The following is a 24,025-nucleotide window of genomic DNA, read 5'->3' as shown; positions in this document are numbered from 1 at the left end:
GATTCAGATTCAGATAAACTACAGTATACTGTAAGCATAACGTGGAGTTAAAAAAATTTATAAAACATTCTTTGTGTAAGGTGCCTCTTACATTGTAAAGAAATAACGAATCAGTCCCAATAAAAACTGTAGCCAAATGTAATAAAACAATATGATCCCGGACATGGAGTGGCTGTTTCATTGACCAGAATGCCCTCCAGCTGAATGACACACTCCTATAGTCTGGTACACATGTAGTGGTAGGCACGTGACAGTGCTGTTCAGTGGATTTAAGAGCAGCATGCACATGTAAGATGTTCACGCACCATCAACAAGATCCATCTGCGGCACAATGGAGACGGTTAGGGCAGCGGCGTTGAATGTACTCTGACCCAATTATTATGCAACGCAGCTGCACATGATGGTTTCATGCGCATTGAGTCAGATTTCATATCGTTAAGTACCTTTCTATGTTTATACTGTACTTTTATTGTATATTTATTTTAAGTTATTTATAGCTCCAAACAAATACATCATGGTAGCAGTTAATATAGACCACTTTTTGTTTTGTTTTTGGACAGTCATTGAAAGAGATGAAGAAAATGGTATTTCACTTGTGGAACTTAATCCCCCAAATCCCTGGGAGACTGATACCCGAATTCCTATGGATTTGGAAGCAGGAGAGCTACAGGTACTAAGCAATGTACACCACACTGAGGGGTAAATTAATTAAAGGTCGGATTTGGGGTTTTGGATGATTTTCCATCAATTTTGCAAACTGACCATTTGTTGAGTCAACATCAACGGAAAGCCAAAAACATGACTTTAAAACACTTTAGTTTAGAAAGTCAGACCAACAAATCATTTTTTATATAGAGAAAAATAGGATTCGCAAATTTACTAATGGTCGGTTTTAAAACTGACAGCAAAACAATGGGAAACCATCCCAAACAATAGACCTACCACAGGCATGCAAGTGTGGGAGAAGCTCTACACAGATCACTATAATAAGTGCATGCTTTATTAGCCTAAAAGGCAATGAAAGTGTTAATATTTTGAAAAAAAAATACATACACCCTCCCTCCTCCCCTAACAAACCCCTGGCCCTTTTATTGTAGGCTGGTAGGGGGGAAAACTGTGTAGGGTCCTCCCTATTCTCCTATAACCAGCACCAGGCTGGGCCATCTAGGGTAGGCATGTCCAAAGTCCGGCCCAGGGGCCAATTGCGGACCGTGCTCACATTTCCACTGGCCTGCAGCCTCTGTGCAGCCCTCAGCTCTCAGCTCTCAAGCACACTGCCTTTGCAGACCCCTGCACCCCACTGCACTGACAGTCCCCACCCGTTGCTGTCAGCCACACTACACGATGACTGTCAGCTATCTTCCACTCCTCTGTGTGCAGACTATAGGCTGGTCTGCTGATGGTCTGGTGAGACAGGAGGGCTGAGGTTGCCTCTCCCGCCGAGATAAACCCAGCTCTTCTGTCTGTATGAATCTATAAAAGGAGACACCAGGGAGGATCATCACGGTGGCCATCTTTACTGCAGCTCCACAGCACTGTGTGGTGATCAGCGGTCTCAATAAGTTCAGTGATTCACCCCCTCATAGGTGTTCTGGGCTAAAGCATTTTCACTTGTAAGTAGTTCTCCAATGCGTATCTCGCAGCACTGCTGGGGTCATATAATGTATATCTGGCAGCACTGCTGGGTGCATATAATGTGTATCTGGCAGCACTGTGGGCATTTGTGTATCTGGCAGCACTGCTGGGGGCATATAATGTGTATCTGGCAGCACTGTGGGGGCATATAATGTGTATCTGGCAGCACTGTGGAGGCATATAATGTGTATCTGGCAGCACTGTGGGGGCATATATGTGTATCTGTCAGCACTGTGGGAGCATGAATGTATCTGGCAGCACTGCTGGGGGCATATCATGTGTATCTGGCACTGGGGGCATTTGTGTATCTGGCAGCACTGAGTCCATTTGTGTATCTGGCAGCACTGCTGTGGGCATTTGTGTATTTGGCAGCACTGCTGGGTGCATTTGTGTATCCAAATCAGACCCTCTTTGCAAAAAGTTTGGACAACCCTGATCTAGGGGGATAAGGATATAGTAGAGAGACACACAATGTTGCCCCAAACTGCTCAGCCTAGGCCTGGAATTCCCTGGGTTGGGACCGTTGCCACCCAAGGGGCATAACCAGAACTTTGTGGGCCCCATAGCAACATATTGAAGGTACCCCTGTGTCCCAATGCTTTTTGAGAGACACCTCTCCATAGCAGTTATAAATTCTATTCCCCATAGTAGTGCCCTAGTAATGTTCTGAACCATAGTAGTGCCCTAGTTAATATTATGCCTCGTGATAATGGCCTTGTTCATTTTATGAAGTATCATAGTTACCTAGTTTACATTATGTCACATTGTAGGGCTGCCAGTGTGCCCTCCAGATTAATTTATGACATGTTACACTGCCAAAATTCATATTATGCCACACCATAGTACCTTCATGTCATATTGTGCTACATTAAAGTTCCACAGGTCTTATAATGTGACATTATAGATCCCTCCACATTACATTGAGCAGATCAGAGTGTGACACATTACAGTACCCCCAGTTCAGATTATGCCACATTATAGTTCCCTCTTACCATTATAACATCCACTATACACTCCTCTCACCTGAAAATGTAATGTCACACAATTCAGGCGGGGCAATGAATCATACCCAATTGCTTAGCAAAAAAATCTGTGAAATTTGTATGCAATTTTAAAACCTGGATCCAGGCCCCTAAGCCTCTGGACCCCATAGCAATGGCAATCCTCCTAAGGTACCCGCAGGTCTGTGTTGAAGATTATTGGATGCCTACTTGGATATAAAATACTACAACATTCAGTCTATGTTTTGTTGTTATTGTAATATTTTCTTTACAAATGGACAACAGGTGCCAGTGCCAGTATTCAGCACCCTGAATGTTGCAGTATTTTTTTCAAAAAAATAAAAAATATTCTTACAAAGCTCTTGGGTGGCCTCCTCTTCTGTCCATGTAGGCATCCAATCATCTAAAAAAGATAAAAAAACCAAACCTGAGCCCTGCGGAAAGCACTCAATGCAGGTCTACTATGTGTAATGACAGGTCATTCCCGGTTACTATCATAGGAGTGAATGGGGAAGTGCTGATTGGTTAAGAGCACAGGTTCTCAAACTCGGTCCTCAGGACCCCACACAGTGCATGTTTTGCAGGTATCCTCACAGAATTGCAAGTGAAATAATGAGCTCCACCTGTGGACCTTTTAAAATGTGTCAGTGAGTAATTAATACACCTCTGCACCTGCTGGGTTACCTGCAAAACATGCACTGTGTGGGGTCCTGAGGACCGAGTTTGAGAACCCCTGGTTAAGGGTATGGGAAAACAAAGTTTCCCAAAATGAAAACATCATAACAAACAAATGACATAAAATTAAAAGCATGTTTGAATGAAATTATTATTATTATTATTATTATTAGTAGTAGTAGTAGTAGTAGTAGTAGTAGTAGTAGTAGTAGTAGTAGTAGTATTAGAATTAATAATAATAATAATAATAATAATAATATAATAATCATACTAATAAATTAACACAAAAATGGGGGGTATCCAATTAGCCTCGATTACGCAATCAACGATCGCAGGTAAAGTTATCACACCTATCGCCCAAAAAAACAGCTTATAGCTGGTATGTGTGCTCTCGTTTTTTGACGTATCCTATTAGAAAATCGCAAAAACAGGTGACCTGCGATATATTAACCAGCGAAAAGTGCAGATAAAAATGGGGGAATCAGCCTGTACCCCTCGTAATGCCAAATTGACATAAGATAACAATATACATCAGAAATATATTAGAGGGCATAATAAAACATTTGCGGGATTAAAATGTGTTAAATGACTGCAATGTGCATTTTTTTTTAAAAACACTTAAAAATGATAAAAAGCAAGCTTTTTCTGTCAAACAAATGCTTTCAGGAAATTTGTGGTACATGAAAATTGGTATAAGTATATATTTGGGTCAATTAAGGACACTTTTAAAAACATTTCAATAACGACCAATTACTCCCACCTGCAAGCCTAAAAACACTTGTCCCACTCATAGTTCACTCTAGTATACCTGTCCCATACTTTGTACCCCAATTTCCATCACTTTTCACTTTTTCATCCCAAAATTGACATCTCATTATTTGCTAATTAAAAATAATAAAAAAAACTTTGAAGTGCCTAATTAGTCATTAATGGGGGTACCCAAAGGGTTCTGAACCAAGTCCTAACATTTTTTACCCAAAAATAGGGATTTTCCCCAACTTTTCACCTGCACAGTGTAGGTAAAGAAAAATTAGCAATAAACTCTACAGTATAAAGAATTATTACATGCGAGCATTTGGATAGCTGCAATGTTGCAGGTCACAAAATAAGCCAAGTTTTTGCATTGTATGTAACAGGCTATTGCGGCTAATTGGATACCCCCAATGAATGAAATCCAGAATTTATTGATCAGGCCCAGAGATCGAGGGAGATGTCCATAACCAGTATCCCAGTCTTTACATGTTTAAATCTTACACCAATAGAGCTAAAAGATTGAAAATATATTGAACTAAACACACTGCTTGTAGATATTTGGCTGGCTATTTCTATCCCAATAAAGAATCCAAAAACTGCAGAAATTATAATTTCACAGCCAAAGGCTTCACGGTGACTGATGACACCCAGTGCGTACTATGTATGGCCCCCCACAAGCTGGAGGCATGTGCGCCCAAAAGGGGTGTTGCCTACCATAAAGGAGCATCACAGGATATCCACAGTCCCTCAAGCTGGGAGCGTGGCTTTACATAAAGCTACCAATTGCATCACTCTGGGGTCATGCCCAGCATTCCTGGGGATGCTGGGCTGCCACCGGAGACTGTCTGTCTGCACTATCGGCTCCTCCTTTGTGACAGGAGCTGAGTTCTGCAGGAGAATGTCACATTGCAACACCCTCCGAGGGTAACCCCCAATTGCGGGATCCGGTCTGAAGATCGACAATGTTTAGGTCGACCACGATAGGTCAACAGTCACTAGGTCGACAGGGTCTGAAGGTCGACAGGGTTTCTAGGTCGACATGTGCTAGGTCGACAGGTCAAAAGGGCGACTTGAGTTTTTCATGTTTTTTTCTTTTTTTGAACTATTTCATACTTAACGATCCACGTGGACTACGATTGGAACGGTAATCTGTGCCGAGCGAAGCGAGGCACCTTGCCCAAAGCATGGCGAGCAAAGCGAGCCATGCGAGGGGACACGGTGCACTAATTGGGCTTCCCGGTCACTGTATGGAGAAAACGACACAAAACAACCATGAAAAACTCATGTCGACATTTTGACCTGTCGACCTAGCACATGTCGACCTAGAAACCCTGTCGACATTCAGACCCTGTCAACCTAATGACTGTCGACCTATAGTGGTCGACCTAAATATTGTCGACCTAGACACTGTCAATTTGATGATCCACACCCTCCAATTGCTGCCCGCACCCCCATAGTGACATCACTGTACACAGCTTCATTAATGCAACTCACACAGGTGTACTGTTATTTGTGCAAATAGTATTATGTCAGTATATTTTGGCATCCATTTTAGATTTATCAATTTATAAAGCTAAAACACATGAATTTGGAATTGAGGATAAAATGCAGTTCTTGAGAGACCGCTTTTACAGATAAAAATATATTGCACAATGTCATCTATTCCCAGCTCACAGTAACAGTTACAGATAAAAATATATTGCACAATGTCATCTGATCCCAGTTCACAGTTACAGTTATTGTATAAAAATGTATTTATAGTAATAAAAGCAAATTAGAGATAATAAATTACTAAAAGTAATGAATAGAGATATCTCACTTGACTTCAATGTGCTATGGAGGCTGTACTCCTAGAGTCCTGCCGACTTCCTGGGATTTGTTTAACCAATAGTATCAGTTACAATAGACAGCAGTGGCGGATCCAGGGGGGGGGGGGGCACCAAGGCACGTGCCCCCCCTGTCGTTTAGAAGAAGATTTTTATTTTAATTGATAGTGCACGACACTGTAAGGGAAAATGGGACGCTCCAATCTCCGCGGCAGCGGCCCCTGCAGTACGGGGGGAGATGGTGCAGTCCTGTTGCTAGACTGCACTGAAGTCCCCCTCTGTCCGGTCCGCGTCCTGCTGCTGAGTGCCGTCCTGACACCCGTGCTGCTGCCAGCTGCTGTGCGGCGCTGGCAGCATGAAAAGCCCACTCCCCCCTTCCTTCACCAGTGTGTGTCAGTGGCTCAGTACATATCAAAGGAGGGGGCGGAGCTACACGGACCAGAATGGGCGGAGCTAAACGGGACAGAAGGGGCGGAGCTACACGGACCAGAATGGGCGGAGCTAAACGGGACAGAAGGGGCGGAGCTACACGGACCAGGCTGCTGCAGTGCTGTACTGAGGGAGACAGTGGCTTAGGTAAGTGGTGGGTGACAGAGAAATGTGTGTGTGTGTATATATGGTGGGTATGTATGTGTGTGTCTATGTGTGTGAATTGTGTGTGTGCGCACACGTTTTATGGACGCTACTACTGGGGGGGTGCATTACGTGTAAGGACGCAACTACAGGGGGGGCATTACATATAATGACGCTACTACTACTGGGGGGGCATTACGTATAACGACTCGACTACTACTGGGGGGGCATCACATGTAAGGACGCTACTACTACTGGGGGGACCATTACGTGTAAGGACGCTACTACTACTGGGGGGGCATTACGTATAAGGACGCTACTAGAGGGGGGGCATTAAGTATAACGCTACTACTACTGGCGGGCGTTACATGTAAGGACGCTACTACTACTGGGGGGCATTATGTATGAGGATGTTACTACTACTGGGGGGGCCATTATGTGTAAGGACACTACTACTACTACTGGGGGGGGGCATTACATATAAGGACGCTACTACTACTGGGGGTGCACTACGTATAAGGACGCTACTACTACTTGGAGTGCACTACGTATAAGGACGCTACTACTACTGGGGGGGCATTACGTATAAGGATGCTACTACTACTGGGGGGGCCATTACGTCTAAGGACGCTACTACTACTACTGGGGGGGGCATTACATATAAGGACGCTACTACTACTGGGGGTGCACTACGTATAAGGATGCTACTACTACTTGGAGTGCACTACGTATAAGGACGCTACTACTACTGGGGGGGCATTACGTATAAGGATGCTACTACTACTGGGGGGGCCATTACGTGTAAGGATGCTACTACTACTGGAAGGGGCATTATGTATAAGGACGCTACTACTACTTGGAGTGCACTACGTATAAGGATGCTACTACTACTGGGGGATGCATTACGTATAAGGATGCTACTACTACTGGGGAGGCATTATGTATAAGGACGCTAATACTACTGGGGGGCATTGTGCATAAAGACGCTACTACTACGGGTGGGGCATTACGTATAAGATAAATAAGATTGTGCTACATTTTGGCGTAAATTTAAATGGGGGTACTATTGTGTTGCCATGCCCCTTACATGTGAGACCACACCCCTTTTCCCGTTGCGCGCCAAAGGATTATGGGAGGGCGCATATTTATAGTTTGCAGGGGGCGCCGAACACCCTAGCACCGGCCCTGCTGCAGCCAGATCTCCATATCTGACATCAGGTAAAGGTCCGCTCCCCATCCTACCCCTGGTACCTTCCATCCACTCTTCTCAATGCCAGTACCAGGGAACAGTTTCCATAGCAGGGGGCCATCAACAGTGTTAGTGTGGGGGTACAGGGGTGGTATATCAGTGGGTAGGGGTAATTCTTTGTGTGCCCCCCACCAGCCCACTGCGCCCATCAATGTCATTGCCCCCCCACCTAGAACCTACCTGCCAGTTCAGTCACAGGGATCCCCCTGCCCCCTACCCATCCTGCCTAGCGTCCCCCACCATCTCACTGGCCCCCCTCCCATCCCAATGTCTCCCACCCTACCAGCCCTGGGTATTCCCTCCCTTATTAAGCCCAGTGTACCCCCTTCTCCAACATAGTGCCACCCCTTCCCACCATGTCAGTGCCTATTTCCCATTCAGCCCAGTGCCCCCCTATATATCATCCACTGACTCTCCCCATCAACCTCTATCTGGTGTCATCCATTGTCTCTCCCTGTCACCCTTTTAATGTCACCCACTACCTTAACCTGTCTCCTACTGCCTCTGCCGTCACCTTCTCCCTCTCATCATCCACTTCCTCTCCCTGTCACCCTCTCCTTTCACACACTGCCTTTCCCCTGCATCACTATCTCGACATCCACCTCTCTCTCCTGTTACCCTCTTCAAAGCATCACCCTCTCCCTCTCCATGTCAACTTTTCCCTGTCACCCACTGTGTCTCCGTGTCTACCATTCCTGTCACCCACTAGCTCATGAATACAGCATTCCCTTTGAAGCCACGCTTATTATTGTGGGCCACACCCACTTTCCCAGTAGCGTGCTTGCCTTTGGCGCACAAAGTACCCCCCAAGTCATGGTGCCCCCCCTGTCATTTTTTTCTGGATCCGCCCATGATAGACAGGCTCAAGGAAAGAATACAATGATCTTGAAGAGCTGGTGATGGGACTCAGTAGTAGGGGATCCCAGAAGCTACCAAGTATAATAGGTCTGGTATAGGTCAAGTGGAAATAAAGGGAGTGAATCTGATGACAATGTCAGAGATCTAGAAAGGGGAGGAGTTGGGGAGTGTTTAGAAGGTACTGGTGAATAGCTTGAATTTCCCTCTGAAGGTTGCACAGTGTAGGAATTTGCAGAGGGGCGAAGCAGGTGTTGATTGACAAAAGAGTGAGATCAGGAGACCGCAGATAATATAATCAAAGTTTTTTTGGTATATCCTGAGTGAAAAAGAGGTTATTTCTAGGCAGCATTTTGAAGTTGAAGGTTTCAAGACGGGTTGGGTATGAAATCTTGGCAGTTGGAATCCCAACAGTCAGAAGACCGACAGCATAATCCTGACGGCCAGAATTCCAGTGAATCCAGATAAGTATGGACAGACCTCCATAGGAAAGAGCTGTAAGGAAAGCAGAGGGAGGTAGCCAGGATTTAGTAATAGCAAAAAGACTTGGGAAAGTAGAGAAGATTTTAATAGACAGGTTTAGCAGGTGTGATATACTTTAATGGCGGTCGGGAGACCGGTGGTCACATGACCAACAATGGCATCCCAACAATAAGAATACCGACAGGGGATTGGGTAATTATTTTACACCTGCCCTGTTCCCTCCCTGTGCATTAACCATAACAGAGACCCCGATACTTACCTTCATGATGTTGCCACTCTGTGCCACTCTGTGCCACTCTGTGTTCTGGTCACATGTGTGCTGGCATCCTGACTGCCGGCATGCTAACCGCATCCAGTTTTAGCACAGGAAATATGGAATTGGGAAAGTGGAGAGATGAGAATAAGGCTGGAAATATGAGAGGCACATGGTGTGTGGGAACTGTGGTAGAAGTAGGAACATGAGCAGAATGTGTAGGTCACAAGGTTAGTTGAACTGTTACTAGTAAAGAGAGATACAGTGCCTTGCTAAAATATTCAGCCCCCTTTGCATTTTTCATGTTTTGTTGCATCATAACCTGAAATTAAAATGGATTGTTTGAAGGTTTGCATCATTCCATTCACAGAACATGAATAGATATAGAGCAGCTTTCCGTCAAAGTGACAGGTACCACACCCCCTTTCTCCTGTGGCACGCCCCCTTTAATATTAAATTATAGTGTTTGATATCGCTTTATATAAAATTTAATATAAAATTTATAGAGTTCGATATTAAACTGTATTAAAAGATAATGGCTTTGAAAAGAGTGTCACGTAACACCAGTTGCAGAATGTCACGCAACGCGGCACGTCAAATCAAACGGATGAAAGATGCATATTACACAGTGTTAAAACCAGGTAGTTTTCACATGGTACTGATTTAAAAAGCATACAAAAAGGGTTCTCACAGCCCCCTGCAGTTAAAATATCATGCCATGTCACAGATGGTACTGATTTAAAAGCATATTGATTTTAATGACCGTGACCATGCATTCTTAGATGTATGAAAGAGTTTCTTAGATGTACGAAAACACAAATGGTTTCTCACATTCCAACATCTAAAAAAAAAATGGGTTCTGACATTCCAACAGTTAAAATATCATGTCATGTCACACATGATACTGATTTAAAAAGCATATTGATTTTAATTGTTCAATTAAGCCGATTCTGATTCTATTTAAAATATTGTGTTTTTAAATAAAAAAAAAAAAAAAAATATATATATATATATATATATATATATTTTTTTTTTATTTAAAAACACAAGCACACTAGGGATTCTTTGTGGTACAATGCATCGCTAAGCAGCAACCTGAATGTGGGAATACAGGGTATAAGAAGGGGAAAAAACGTGGCAAACATTACAAACATTACACATATGAGTTCATACTGCGCATTGCAACTGTACAATAGACTCAACATATTAGACATATTATGCATGTATGCCTAAAAACGAAGGCAGCAATGGCAGAGCAGAATCGTGACAGCCATCCACAGTGTCAACTAGAACTCAATCAATACACATAATACAGCAGGGTAAATTATAAGTATTTGGTATATTTTTGAAGTGCGGAGTACAACGTTTAAGAATCCGCTAACAGATTATATTTTCATTGTAACTGAAAATAAATATCACACGTAATAAATTATACGTCCAAAGTGTATATGTTTAAAATCCCCGCCCCTGCCTCTTGGAAATGTGGGACGGCATATCACAGGTTGGTGGGGACCAGTTGGCTCATAGTCCTGACTATAAGAATGGGACGCAGCTCTGAAGTGGGACACAGCTCTGAGAAGGAATTTCAACTGAAGTTACATTGCTATACACATGCACAACATCATGGTAAGTGTTATTATTATTATTACTCTAACTGGTCTGTGATGTGGGCAATGCCTTGTAATTATTATTATCATTATTATTATCATTAATATGGATCTAATGTTTGGGTTGTGAGGGGGGTAAAATTATTATTATTATTATTATTATTATTATGGATCTAATGCTTGGGTTGTGAGGGGTGTAAAATTAAAAAGCATACCAAAAAACTATAACAGGGTTTACAAAGTGGAAAAGATTTAAAAAAATAAGATGGTCAGAGGCCAAAAATATGCGTTAGTCAAGTGGCGCGGGTACCCCGCAAAATTTAACAGTTGGGTCGCGGCATCAGTGATAAAAGACATATAAAGATCATCACTATCTAAACAGGACGAGCGATGGATGACAAGTCGTTCTACATAACCTTACCCAGCAACACCTCAGCGGTTACTTTCCCACAAAATAAGATTTCTAACTATACGACAAAGTTGGCTAAACCGATAGACTTAAATGGTGAATGGGAAGTAGCACTTACTGAGATACAATATCCGCACACGTGGAATACATTGGATTTACAAGATTGTAGACTGCAATTATCATGGGATGGAACGGCGGATCAGCCGGTGGCGAGAGTCGCAAGTTTGTGCATTAAACCGGGTTTTTATGAAACAATCGAAGCTCTACTGAACGTAATCAATGCTGAAATTGTACAACTGAAACTGGACGTTGGATTAAGACTAACGTACGATCCGTTTGCACGTGTTGTAACATGCGACAGTAAGCTGTTGTATCAAATCCACGCCGGTTTTAAGCTGACATGCATACTGGGTTTACAACCTAAAACTAAGATTTCTAAACCATGCGCCAACATCAAAGGCGGCCAATATACGATGTACGTGTACACAGACATTATCAAACACCAGCGGGTCGGGATAGTTATGTACCGCTACTTCGCACTGTTGAAATGTAGGGTTATAACAATGAGGTGGTCACAATACAATACGAGAAGCCCGATTACGTACCATTGTGCAAAACACATTTTGACACGATAGCCATAGAGATAAAGAACGACCAGAACGAGAACATGGCATTTAAGTTTGGGAAAGCGATCGTGAAGCTACACTTCAGACGCCGTAAAACTGAATTTTATTAACTAAACAGAATGGTCGCTGTTAAAAATTATGGCGATCCGGGTCTCTACGCGCAATATTATAAATCTCAAGCCGGAAATGGATTACGAGGTTTTCACGGCAGCGCGTACATGTACGGCTGCGGTTTAGGCGGTATTTTTCGAAGTCTTTTCAGAAAAGCTGTTCCTCTTTTCCGGAGAGGTTTAGAGTTAGCTAAACCGCATATGAAGACCGCGGCACGTAATATAGCAAAAGATGTTATCGTACAAGCCACAACGGCCGTGGTGAATAAGATACACAATGCGAACCAAGCAAAACAAGACGGTCCAGGACTAATATATACAAGAAAAGGCGTGTCTAAAAGAAAGCGGAAGCGTATGATAGCGCTTCCGCCTTGGGACATACCCTTTTTAAATAAAAACCAGAGACGACGCAACTCAAAGAAGAAGAGAAAGCCGAAGCGCACCGTTGGTGATATTTTTTAAACATGTCTTTCATACACCACGAGTCCGTCGAATGTGCAAAAACAGAGCTGGATCTTTTTGACGTGCCCCCGACACAAACTAGCATAGAGAAAAGTCTATACGTCGAAGTTCAACCTTTAGCGGCGTTATCCGACACAGCTTGAATTTTATATAGCTGCCAGCGGTGAACACTACTACGATCTGAACAACACGCTGTTGTACGTGACGTGCAAGATCATACGAACCGATAACACACCGATACCGCAAGGTGCGTGGGTCACACTTATTAATTACCCCATAGCGACTTTATTCAACCAAGTGGATGTAACTTTGGGCGACAGGCTCATATCACAATCCAACAATCTTTACGCATACCGCACGTACATTGAGACTATATTGAATTGCAGCTCGGATGCTTTGTCAACAAAGCACACAACAGGATTATTTTACAAAGATTCCGCTGGAGAATTTAACAACACGGTGCTGGACGGCCCGAATACGGGGTTCAAAAAACGAGCAGGCGCAACAGAGCAGAGTCGCACGGTTGAATTGCTAGGACCGCTTCACTGTGACCTTTTCCATCAACGTAAACTAACTTTAAACGCCGTTGATCTGAAGATTAAACTAACCAGAAACAAAGACGCATTCTGCTTAATGTCGTCTGAAGCGGATGCCTTTAAAATACAGATCACAGCGGCGTCCCTGTTCGTGAAAAGAGTGCAGGTCTCACCGGCCGTGCGGATTGGGCACGCGCAGGCCCTGTTAAACGGTAATGCGAAATACGTGATTGACCGAGTTGGGATGAAAATCTACAGTGTACCAGCAGGCAGTAGAGTATTTAATCTAGAAAATATATTTTTAGGTCAAGTGCCGAAAACCGTTATAGCCTGCTTTGTGGATAACGAATCATTTTCAGGAATCCATAACCGGAATCCCCTTTGCTTTGAACATAAAAATGTAAGTTTTGCGTCCCTTTATCTGGATGGAACACCGCACCCCGCCAAACCATTTCAACCCGACTTTGAACGCGGTAATGCTGTAAGAGAGTATATGTCACTCATACAGATCACAAATAAACAGGATTCTGACAATGGTATACTGATTGACCGCGAAGAGTACCTCAGAGGCTACACGCTATTTGCTTTTGATCTATCACCTGAACAGGTGTTATGATTCCAGTACTCCTGACCGGAGGAGATCTTATGACAATGGCCAGAGTACTGGAAGGGAATGCTGGTTACGGGAGCAGGAAAGACTAGTTGCCCCTGGCGCCCTAACTCTATTGTCTCACCCGTGCTATCGGAAATCCCTTGCGAGACTATGGTTTCTTGAGCCCCTGGCAGCCACGTTTGAAAGGCGGATTATGTCTGCCCAACTCCGGTGCCCCCTGGTCTTAGTGAGAGACAAAGGGAAATCCGAGGCAGGATGATGACAAGAGGACCTCTGACTACAACAGGCCAAGGGCAACAAGCTAACTAACCAAACTTGAAGTATGCGTGGAAAAACCGCCAGATAAAAGGACAACCAAAATCCACTAGTCCATTACTCCTACCCAGCACCGCTGGATACCAGAGTGGATCTGTGGGAGCGGAATCCTCCGCAAAAGCTCCGAAACACAAATAATAAATAATAAGTAATAAAGCGGCCAAGCCGCAACACACGGCTACGCCGCGACTCACGAACACCACTGGATGTTTAACGGTGCTCAGTCAGGACTCTAGGAACAGATGACGACTTCCGAGTGCAGGACAACTGAGGACAGGAACGACCGGATACAGCAGGACTGGAAACACTCTCAGCAAACAGATACAGCATGCAGGAAGCTATTACCGGCGTCTGTATGAGGCACTGCAAGAGCATATAAACCGAAGCCCTCCAATCAACTGCTGCCAGTGCTGATTGCATGAATGCCGTGCAGCTGCCATGCTGCACGGCCAGGAAACAGGTGCCCTTACTAATTTAAATGGACCCAGCAACGGGGAACGCGGTCCGCCAGTGGCGTCCCCGTTGCTAGGGTCCGTGCGGCTCCGTGCGCCCGGCGTCTAGCGTTGCCAGGGAGCCGGCGGCTGTACGCGCACGGCGTCCCTGGTTGCTAGGCGCCGGGCCGCACCGACGAGCGGACCCCGGCGCCTAACAGTACCCCCCCCTTGAGGAGGGGTCAAGGAACCCCTAAAGCCAGGTTTCCGAGGAAATTCCCGAAAGAATGCCCTCTTGAGCCTTGGGGCATGGAGATCCTTATCCAGGACCCAAGACCTTTCCTCTGGACCATAGCCTCTCCAGTGCACCAGAAAATAAAGCCGACCCCGGGACAATTTGGAATCGAGAACCTTCTCCACCAAGAACTCCTGTTGTCCCTGTACATCTACTGGTGATTTCCCCTGAGAGATCTTCCGAGGAAATCTACTGGAAGAAACGTATGGTTTCAACAGGGAGCAATGGAACGTATTTCCGATCCGGAGAGCTCTTGGTAAACGTAACCGGAAAGCAACTGGGTTGATTTTTTTAATAATATGAAATGGTCCAATAAATTTGGGGCCCAATCTAGCTGAGGTTTGTCGAAGTCTAATGTTAGGAGTCGACAACCATACCCTGTCTCCCACCTTAAAAGTGCAAGGACGTCGGAGCCTGTCCGAAAAAAATTTCTCTCGAAATGCCGCTTTTCTGAGGGCAAGATGCACTTTTTTCCAAATGACTCTGAGATGAGAGGTTAAGGTTAGCGAGGAAACAGAAGAATGTTGAAAAAAAGAATTAGCTCTGGGGTGAAAACCAAAAACTGAAAAGAATGGAGACACATTAGTGGAGGAATGACAAGAATTATTGTAAGCAAACTCCGCCAAAGGAAGAAACTCGGACCAATCATTCTGGAGTTTGGCTGAGTACAAACGCAAATACTGTTTTAATGATTGATTAACTCGCTCGGTCTGCCCGTTGGATTGGGGATGGCAACCGGATGTTAAAGACAATTTCATCTTTAATGAGGCACAAAAGGACTTCCAGAATTGTGCAATGAATTGTGGACCCCGATCAGAAACAATATCAGTGGGCAACCCATGAAGTCTGAAAACATGGCGGAGAAACAAAACAACCAATCCCTGGGCAGATGGCAGTCGGGGAAGAGCAATGAAATGAGCCATCTTGCTAAAACGGTCCACTACCACCCATATGACTCGGAATCCGGCTGACAGAGGGAGGTCTACCACAAAATCCATGGAAATGTGAGATCATGGCCTGAGAGGAACATTTAAGGGCATAAGTTGCCCGATAGGCAAGGAACGGGGAACCTTATGCTGTGCACAGACCTGACAAGAAAAAACAAACTCCTTAGTGTCTTTAGAAAGACCAGGCCACCATACTGAGCGGGAGACTAATTCCAAAGTCTTAGAGATCCCCGGATGCCCGGCAACTTTGCTATCATGAAATTCAGTCAAAACAGTAGCTCTCAAAAACTCAGGGACGTAAAGACGACCAGCAGGAGTATTTCCAGGAGCTTGATGTTGAAGCTGCTTTAACTGGGTAAATAAATCTTGTGTGAGGCCTGCCCAAATGACTGAAGACGGAAGTATGGGAGTAACAGGACTGTTATTATGAACTGGAAGAAAACTGCGTGACAGGGCATCCGCCTTGGTATTCTTGGAACCTGGCCTAAAGGTGATAATAAACTTGAAACGAGTAAAAAATAAAGCCCAACGAGCCTGCCGGGCATTCAGCCGCTTAGCTGATTCGATGTACTGAAGATTTTTGTGGTCAGTCAATACTGAAATGGTATGTGTTGCTCCCTCAAGCCAATGTCTCCACTCCTCGAAAGCCCATTTAATAGCCAGTAACTCCCGGTTACCAACATCGTAGTTGGATTCAGCGGATGAGAATTTCCTGGACATGAAGGCACAAGGATGTAGTTCCAGAGACTCCGGATCCTTTTGAGATAGGATAGCCCCCACTCCAACCTCCGAGGCATCAACCTCAACAATGAAGGGCAATTCTGGGTTGGGATGTCTGAGGACTGGAGCTGAGACAAAAGCTTGTTTCAAGGCCTGAAAGGATAACTCAGCTTCACGTGACCAGTTGGTAGGATCCGCTCCCTTCTTAGTCAGTGCCACCATGGGAGCAACCAGGTCGGAAAAAGAATGAATAAATCTTCTATAATAATTCGCAAACCCTAAAAAGCGCTGAATTGCTTTTAAGTTGGTGGGTTGCGCCCAACTAAGGATGGCTTGGAGCTTCTTAGGTTCCATGTAGAATCCCCGAGGGGAAATAATGTACCCTAAAAAGGATACCTCCGTGACATGAAACTCACACTTCTCCAGCTTGGCATATAGATGATTTTCACATAATTTTTGAAGAACCTGACGCACCTGGGTAACATGTTGTTCAATTGAGTCAGAATAGATCAGGATGTCGTCTAAGTAAACGACCACGAATCTTCCTAGAAAGTCACGGAGCACATCGTTAATGAGATCCTGGAAAACTGCCGGAGCGTTAGACAAGCCGAACGGCATCACCAGATACTCGTAGTGACCCGACTGAGTACTGAAAGCCGTCTTCCACTCATCTCCAGACTTGATTCGGATGAGGTTATATGCTCCCCTCAGGTCAATTTTAGAAAAAAATCACAGCCGAACGCAGCTGATCAAAGAGGACAGAAATCAGCGGCAGAGGATAAGTATTTTTAACTGAGATCTTATTCAGGGCTCTAAAGTCAATGCAAGGTCTGAGTGATCCATCTTTTTTCTCCACAAAGAAGAAGCCTGCACTTAAAGGGGATTTAGATGGCCTGATAAATCCTTTCCCTAGACACTCCTTAACATACTCATTCATGGCCGCAGTTTCTGGCCCGGATAAAGCATATAACCTTCCCTTTGGCAATGTGGCACCGGGAATTAGCTCAATAGCACAATCATAAGGCCGATGGGGAGGCAGAATGTCCGCATTGCCCTTGGAAAACACATCAACAAAGTCCTGGTATTCCACGGGAATGAGTTCGGGAATGGCAGCAGCTATTCTAACGGGAAACGTAATACATTCCTTATTACAGATGGTACCCCATTGTGAAATCTCCCCCAACTGCCAATCAATGGTGGGATTATGAAAGGCCAGCCAAGGGTGACCCAGAACCACTGGAACTGCTGGGCAATGGGTAAGGAAGAACTCGATCTTTTCGGAATGAAGAGCTCCTACCGTAAGTAGTACAGGAGGAGTACAGAGGGAAATAACCCCATTGGACAAGGGACTCCCATCTAAACCATGCATGGTGATACACCTACCCAAGGCTAACTGAGGAATACCTAAGGCCTTGGCCCAAGTTAAGTCCATAAAGTTCCCTGCAGCTCCACTGTCGACAAAAGCCGACACCGAAGAACTGAGGCTGCCAAAGGAAACTTTAGCTGGGACTAAAAGGGAGTTATTCGAGGAGATAAGCTGCAGACCAAAGTGAACCCCCTCACAATTCACTTGGTCGAGGCGTTTCCCGACTTGTTCGGACAATTACGGGCAAAATGTCCCTTACCCCCACAGTACAAACAAAGACCAGAGTTTTGCCTTCTGGCTCTTTCTTCTGGAGACAGTCGGGAGAAACCCATCTGCATGGGCTCCTCTACGTCCTCAGGAATGGAAAATACACATGGAGTAGTCCTGACTGGTGCTCCTTTTTCAGCCCTCCGCTCTCTGAGACGTCGATCAATCTTAATAGAAAGCTCCATGAGTTTATCGAGTGTCTCAGGAGCGGGATACTGAAGGAGACTGTCCTTTATAGACTCAGATAAGCCGAGGCGAAACTGACTGCGCAGGGCTGGGTCATTCCAGCCACAGTCGTTCGACCAACGGCGAAACTCTGTACAATAAACCTCTGCAGGATTTCTACCCTGTCTGAGAGCGCGTAACTGACTCTCAGCGGATGCCTCTCTATCAGGGTCATCATACAAAAGCCCTAAAGACCCCAAAAAAGCGTCGACTGACAACAATGCCGGATCCTCTGCTTTTAAACCAAATGCCCAGGTCTGAGGATCCCCCTGGAGCAAAGAAATAATGATTCCTACCCGCTGAGATTCAGTACCTGAGGAGATTGGTCTTAAACGAAAATAAAGTTTACAGGATTCTTCAAAATGAAAAAACTCCTTCCTATCACCAGAAAAACGGTCAGGCAAGTGCATTTTTGGTTCAGGGACTACCCTCGGGGAAGTTCGTAAAAGATCTTCCTGCGACTTCACCCGCAGGGAAAGATCCTGAACCATCTGAGTAAGTTCTTGAATCTGGCTGACTAGGAGCTGACCAGGATTTGGCCCTAAACCTGTGGGATTCATGAGGCCGATAACTCTTAAAAAACTGAATAAGGAAAAAATCAAACCCTGTTTAATTTTAAGTTTTGGTTTGGCCGGTAATAATGTTATGATTCCAGTACTCCTGACCGGAGGAGATCTTATGACAATGGCCAGAGTACTGGAAGGGAATGCTGGTTACGGGAGCAGGAAAGACTAGTTGCCCCTGGCGCCCTAACTCTATTGTCTCACCCGTGCTATCGGAAATCCCTTGCGAGACTATGGTTTCTTGAGCCCCTGGCAGCCACGTTTGAAAGGCGGATTATGTCTGCCCAACTCCGGTGCCCCCTGGTCTTAGTGAGAGACAAAGGGAAATCCGAGGCAGGATGATGACAAGAGGACCTCTGACTACAACAGGCCAAGGGCAACAAGCTAACTAACCAAACTTGAAGTATGCGCGGAAAAACCGCCAGATAAAAGGACAACCAAAATCCACTAGTCCATTACTCCTACCCAGCACCGCTGGATACCAGAGTGGATCTGTGGGAGCGGAATCCTCCGCAAAAGCTCCAAAACACAAATAATAAATAATAAGTAATAAAGCGGCCAAGCCGCAACACACGGCTACGCCGCGACTCACGAACACCACTGGATGTTTAACGGTGCTCAGTCAGGACTCTAGGAACAGATGACGACTTCCGAGTGCAGGACAACTGAGGACAGGAACGACCGGATACAGCAGGACTGGAAACACTCTCAGCAAACAGATACAGCATGCAGGAAGCTATTACCGGCGTCTGTATGAGGCACTGCAAGAGCATATAAACCGAAGCCCTCCAATCAACTGCTGCCAGTGCTGATTGCATGAATGCCGTGCAGCTGCCTTGCAGCACGGCCAGGAAACAGGTGCCCTTACTAATTTAAATGGACCCAGCAACGGGGAACGCGGTCCGCCAGTGGCGTCCCCGTTGCTAGGGTCCGTGCGGCTCCGTGCGCCCGGCGTCTTGCGTTGCCAGGGAGCCGGTGGCTGTACGCGCACGGCGTCCCTGGTTGCTAGGCGCCGGGCTGCACCGACGAGCGGACCCCGGCGCCTAACAACAGGATTGTGGAGAACACCTTTCCCTGATAAGAACAGGCAATCTACGTGCCGAATTCTACTTTGCAGAAGCGTTGGACCGGACAGTCAATGTGATATATGCTCTGTTTGATAACATCATCGAGATTAATCAAAGGCGCGATGTGCTGTATGATTATCTATAAATGAAATAAACTAACACTACGCTGCTGAAAAAATTAACACATTACAGATAAACTGTATTCTGTACGCTGTGCAAAGCACCAGGCATATTTTTAAAGGAACGTATCCGTGCGATATGTTACCGGTCGGTAAACTGGCGCAATACCCCTGCGCATTTGTAATCAATACGCATAGCAGCGGGCAGCCGGGTGAGCACTGGTTGGCCGTTTATTTTAACGAACAGCGTGAATGTTACTTTTTTGATTCTTACGGGTTAGCCTCTGACAGACCCCTATTCCCAAAAGCAATAATACATTTTTTAAACTTGAATTCAAAAAGTATTTATCGCCAAAATAAGCAGTTGCAAAATTTGAACAGCACCGTTTGCGGTCAATATTGCGTATACTTTATATTTTACATGTGTAAAAATTACAAATATGTGGATGTACTGGCCCGTTTTAGTGATGACACAAAACGTAATGATTGTTTTGTTTCAAATTTTGTAAGACGGCTCCCAAGAAGTCATTGTCTGAGTCATTATACAGATAGATATATACAGAATTGTGTAACTTGTAACCAACGTTGTGTGTGAAGCGTTTTATGTACAACGCGGCATAACTATGGCACGTTGTACATAAAACGTTTCACACACAACGTTGTGTGTGAAGCGTATTACGTACAATGCTGTATTGTTTGTGTAACTTGTAATCAACATTCTGTTTGATGCGTTTTATGTACAGCGTATCATATCTATGATGTTTTTCTAATAAACAACATTGTTTATTAAACTTTATATCGCGTGATTGAAATTTCTTCCGTTTACAGCAATAGAAACAAAGAACAAAACGTTGTTTTATAAATCATAAGTATATTTTATTGATATATATAACACGGTAAAGACACACATTTAAAACATTACATAAAATATTATTGACATAAGTTAAACATTGTGGCGCAAAATGCCAACACAAAATACAGTGTATAAAAATAGTATAAATTAGTTATATGTTATAGTTTCAGCCACTGTGAATCCTGAAATAGATTTATGGATCTTTTCCTAGGCAGTAAGTACCCGTGCGGCGTTGTTAACCCTGGGGGACTTAAAACATTTATTCGACTTTTGTTAAGGGTTTGTAGCAACATGGGCGATGTCACAGCGCCATCAGAGTCCTCCTGCTTCTCGGCTTTTATGCGATCTAGGTACATTCTATTTGCCGCATTGCCTATGACGGTTGAGGGAATATTCAATTCAGACATAGCCCGCATAAATTCAGGCCAACCGTTCGGTGTATTACGGCTCGACACACCGTGGCTTTGCGTGATGCTTCTTATTAAATCTAACATGTTGGAACCTGGTACAGCGCTGCCTTTGTACAGAAACTCCCCTTTACTGTTCCAGTCTGTGATGTGTTTAGAGCGTGTCATTTTACTCAATAGTATTTCACAGTTTTTTTTATACCGGGCATTAACACCGCTCAAAAGCTCATGATAAACAGCATCGGGGGCAACAGGTTGTGTGTGTTATTTGATTCATCAACAGATTTTGCAACGGGGGATAAAAGAGCTAAAGTTGACATTTCACTATCAGCCTGTTTACTCAACACCAGATATCTCTGCAACAACGTTGTATATCGCTTTGCTTTTTCATATTCTGATAAATCGTTATTCTGTAGTATTTTCACGATCTCTACATCTAGACCGTGCGTTGCTGTTTTACGTATGTCGTCTCTGTTCGGTTTGTTATGTAAACGGTCTATCTAATTCTGAGGCACCAGATACATTTTCTCAGCGTACTCCATCAGCGATTAGACAATAGTCCTGTAATTAGCAGTATAGCAAAACCAAGCAGCGAACCGATAAAACCACCCGACTGTTTAACCAACCTCTTCTTTTTTCTAATGGCACATTTCTTATTACAAAGTGATTTTATAAGCTCTTGCTTCTTTTTAAGGTAGTTCAACTGTCGTTGAGACAGCGGTATTTTACCTTTAAGTGTGTTGAGCGCTATCTCACAAATAGCCATGACTAAATCGTTTGAAGCATTGGATAAAATAACATTTCTTTGGGTTGGGGTTTCTTTACCTAACGTTTTTAAAAGCACCCAATTACGTCTTATCAGTCCCGACATGTTCACCGTTGTTAGAATGACAACGAATGACTAAAGGTTGTACGGTTATAGCTTTATAGAACCGCGCTTCTTAATGACAAAAGCGACAGGTGTGTCTGGTGGGAACAGGGCTGTTTCTAGCCAATTAATAAAAAAAGTCCCCATTTTACACATTACAGCAGGCAAGTGTCCCCATTTTACACAGCGTGGCAGGCAGGTGTCCCCATTTTACACAGCGCGGCAGGCAGGTGTCCCCATTTTACACAGCGCGGCAGGCAGGTGTCCCCATTTTACACAGCGTGGCAGGCAGGTGTCCCCATTTTACACAGCGCGGCAGGCAGGTGTCCCCATTTTACACAGCGCGGCAGGCAGGTGTCCCCATTTTACACAGCGCGGCAGGCAGGTGTCCCCATTTTACACAGCGCGGCAGGCAGGTGTCCCCATTTTACACAGCGCGGCAGGCAGGTGTCCCCATTTTACACAGCGCGGCAGGCAGGTGTCCCCATTTTACACAGCGTGGCAGGTGTCCCCATTTTACACAGCGTGGCAGGCAGGTGTCCCTATTTTACACAGCGCGGCAGGCAGGTGTCCCCATTTTACACAGCACGGCAGGCAGGTGTCCTCATTTTACACAGCGCGGCATGCAGGTGTCCCTATTTTACACAGCGCGGCAGGCAGGTGTCCCCATTTTACACAGCGCGGCAGGCAGGTGTCCCCATTTTACACAGCGCGGCAGGCAGGTGTTCCCATTTTACACTGCGCGGCAGGCAGGTGTCCCCATTTTACACAGTACGGCAGGCAGGTGTCCCCATTTTACAAAGCGCGGCAGGCAGGTGTCCCCATTTTACACAGTACGGCAGGCAGGTGTCCCCATTTTACAAAGTGCGTCACAACGCTAATGCGTCATTCCGTGAAACTCCGCCCCCCAAGCAGGAGCGCTCGGGAAGAGGGAGGAGAGGAGATAAGGACATACAAAGCGCCGCAGCGGGCGCCCCGTGTGGTTGCACGGCTCGCCCGCCGCTAGAAACTGCACTGGATGGGAATAAGCTGCTTCATAAACGATAATCGTCAAGAGCGTTGTTTCTTAAATCAACCAGTAAATACCCATAAGGGGCCTCCATCGCGGATTCATAGGATTCGAGAAAAAAAACGATGTTTCGATGGGTACATTTGTCTAGCCAGAATGCCCACCTGCATTTTATCCCTGGGGTTTTTGAATAGGACCATATATTTTGTGTTTAAATGTATAGTCCTGCTCTTTTTACCTTGACAAAATATGTTTTGGACAAGGTACAGGATACTGAGATTACGATGGTGTACATACTTTGTGAAAGCTTTCTCAACCTCAGAATTATTACTAGCGGCGTCCATCAGATCATCAATCACTGTTAAATTAATCTTATCAGGGGGAAAAAGTTGATCATCGCTAAAAGACTCTGGTAAACCCTCTATAAAATGCGTACCGGGGAAATCACGCAGAAGTTGGTCGTATATAGGCTGCCAACAGGTGTAAAACCAAACAACATTATCAGATACATGAGTCATATGTAACAGCGTTTTCACAAAATAACTTTTATCCAAATTGGACGGTCCCGCTAAAATACAGGAGAAGGGGTGCTGAAATCTGGTGTCGATCTTAATATCCGAATGGCAGTGTTGTGAAGTTGTCCGTAAGAGACCGTTTAGTATAAACACACCTTTGCATCTTCTGCAAAGTACGCGTCTCTATCTGTCAGCACTTTTTCACACGTACTATATCGGGTTGACGGATCACAACCTTTTTCTGGTCGTCGCCTTCGGGGTTTAAAGGATAATCTAAGACCAGTTCTTTCAGACTGTCAAAGTTAACGTGCTGCGCATTATCAACATTGAGCGTTATACCTTTAACTTTTAAACAGGTCTTTCCGTTGTTTAGTCAATAGCCGTATGACTTG

The 24,025-nt window shown here is 44.8% G+C and overlaps 1 protein-coding gene across 1 annotated transcript in view; it reads left to right on the top strand.

Annotated features, from left to right (window-relative positions):
• The window catches only part of LOC134929630 (cytidine monophosphate-N-acetylneuraminic acid hydroxylase-like), a 353,512-nt gene that overhangs the window by 176,859 nt on the left and 152,628 nt on the right, over positions 1 to 24,025 (top strand). Inside the window, exon 4 of the mRNA XM_063925213.1 lies at positions 561 to 670. Coding sequence (XP_063781283.1) covers positions 561 to 670 — 110 coding nt within the window. The remainder of the gene's footprint in view (positions 1 to 560; positions 671 to 24,025) is intronic.

The sequence above is a fragment of the Pseudophryne corroboree genome, chromosome 5, assembly GCF_028390025.1.
Source record: "Pseudophryne corroboree isolate aPseCor3 chromosome 5, aPseCor3.hap2, whole genome shotgun sequence".
Classification (NCBI taxonomy): domain Eukaryota; kingdom Metazoa; phylum Chordata; class Amphibia; order Anura; family Myobatrachidae; genus Pseudophryne; species Pseudophryne corroboree.
The sequence above is the reverse complement of the archived record's forward strand: the minus strand, read 5'-3'. Positions and strand labels throughout refer to the sequence as shown.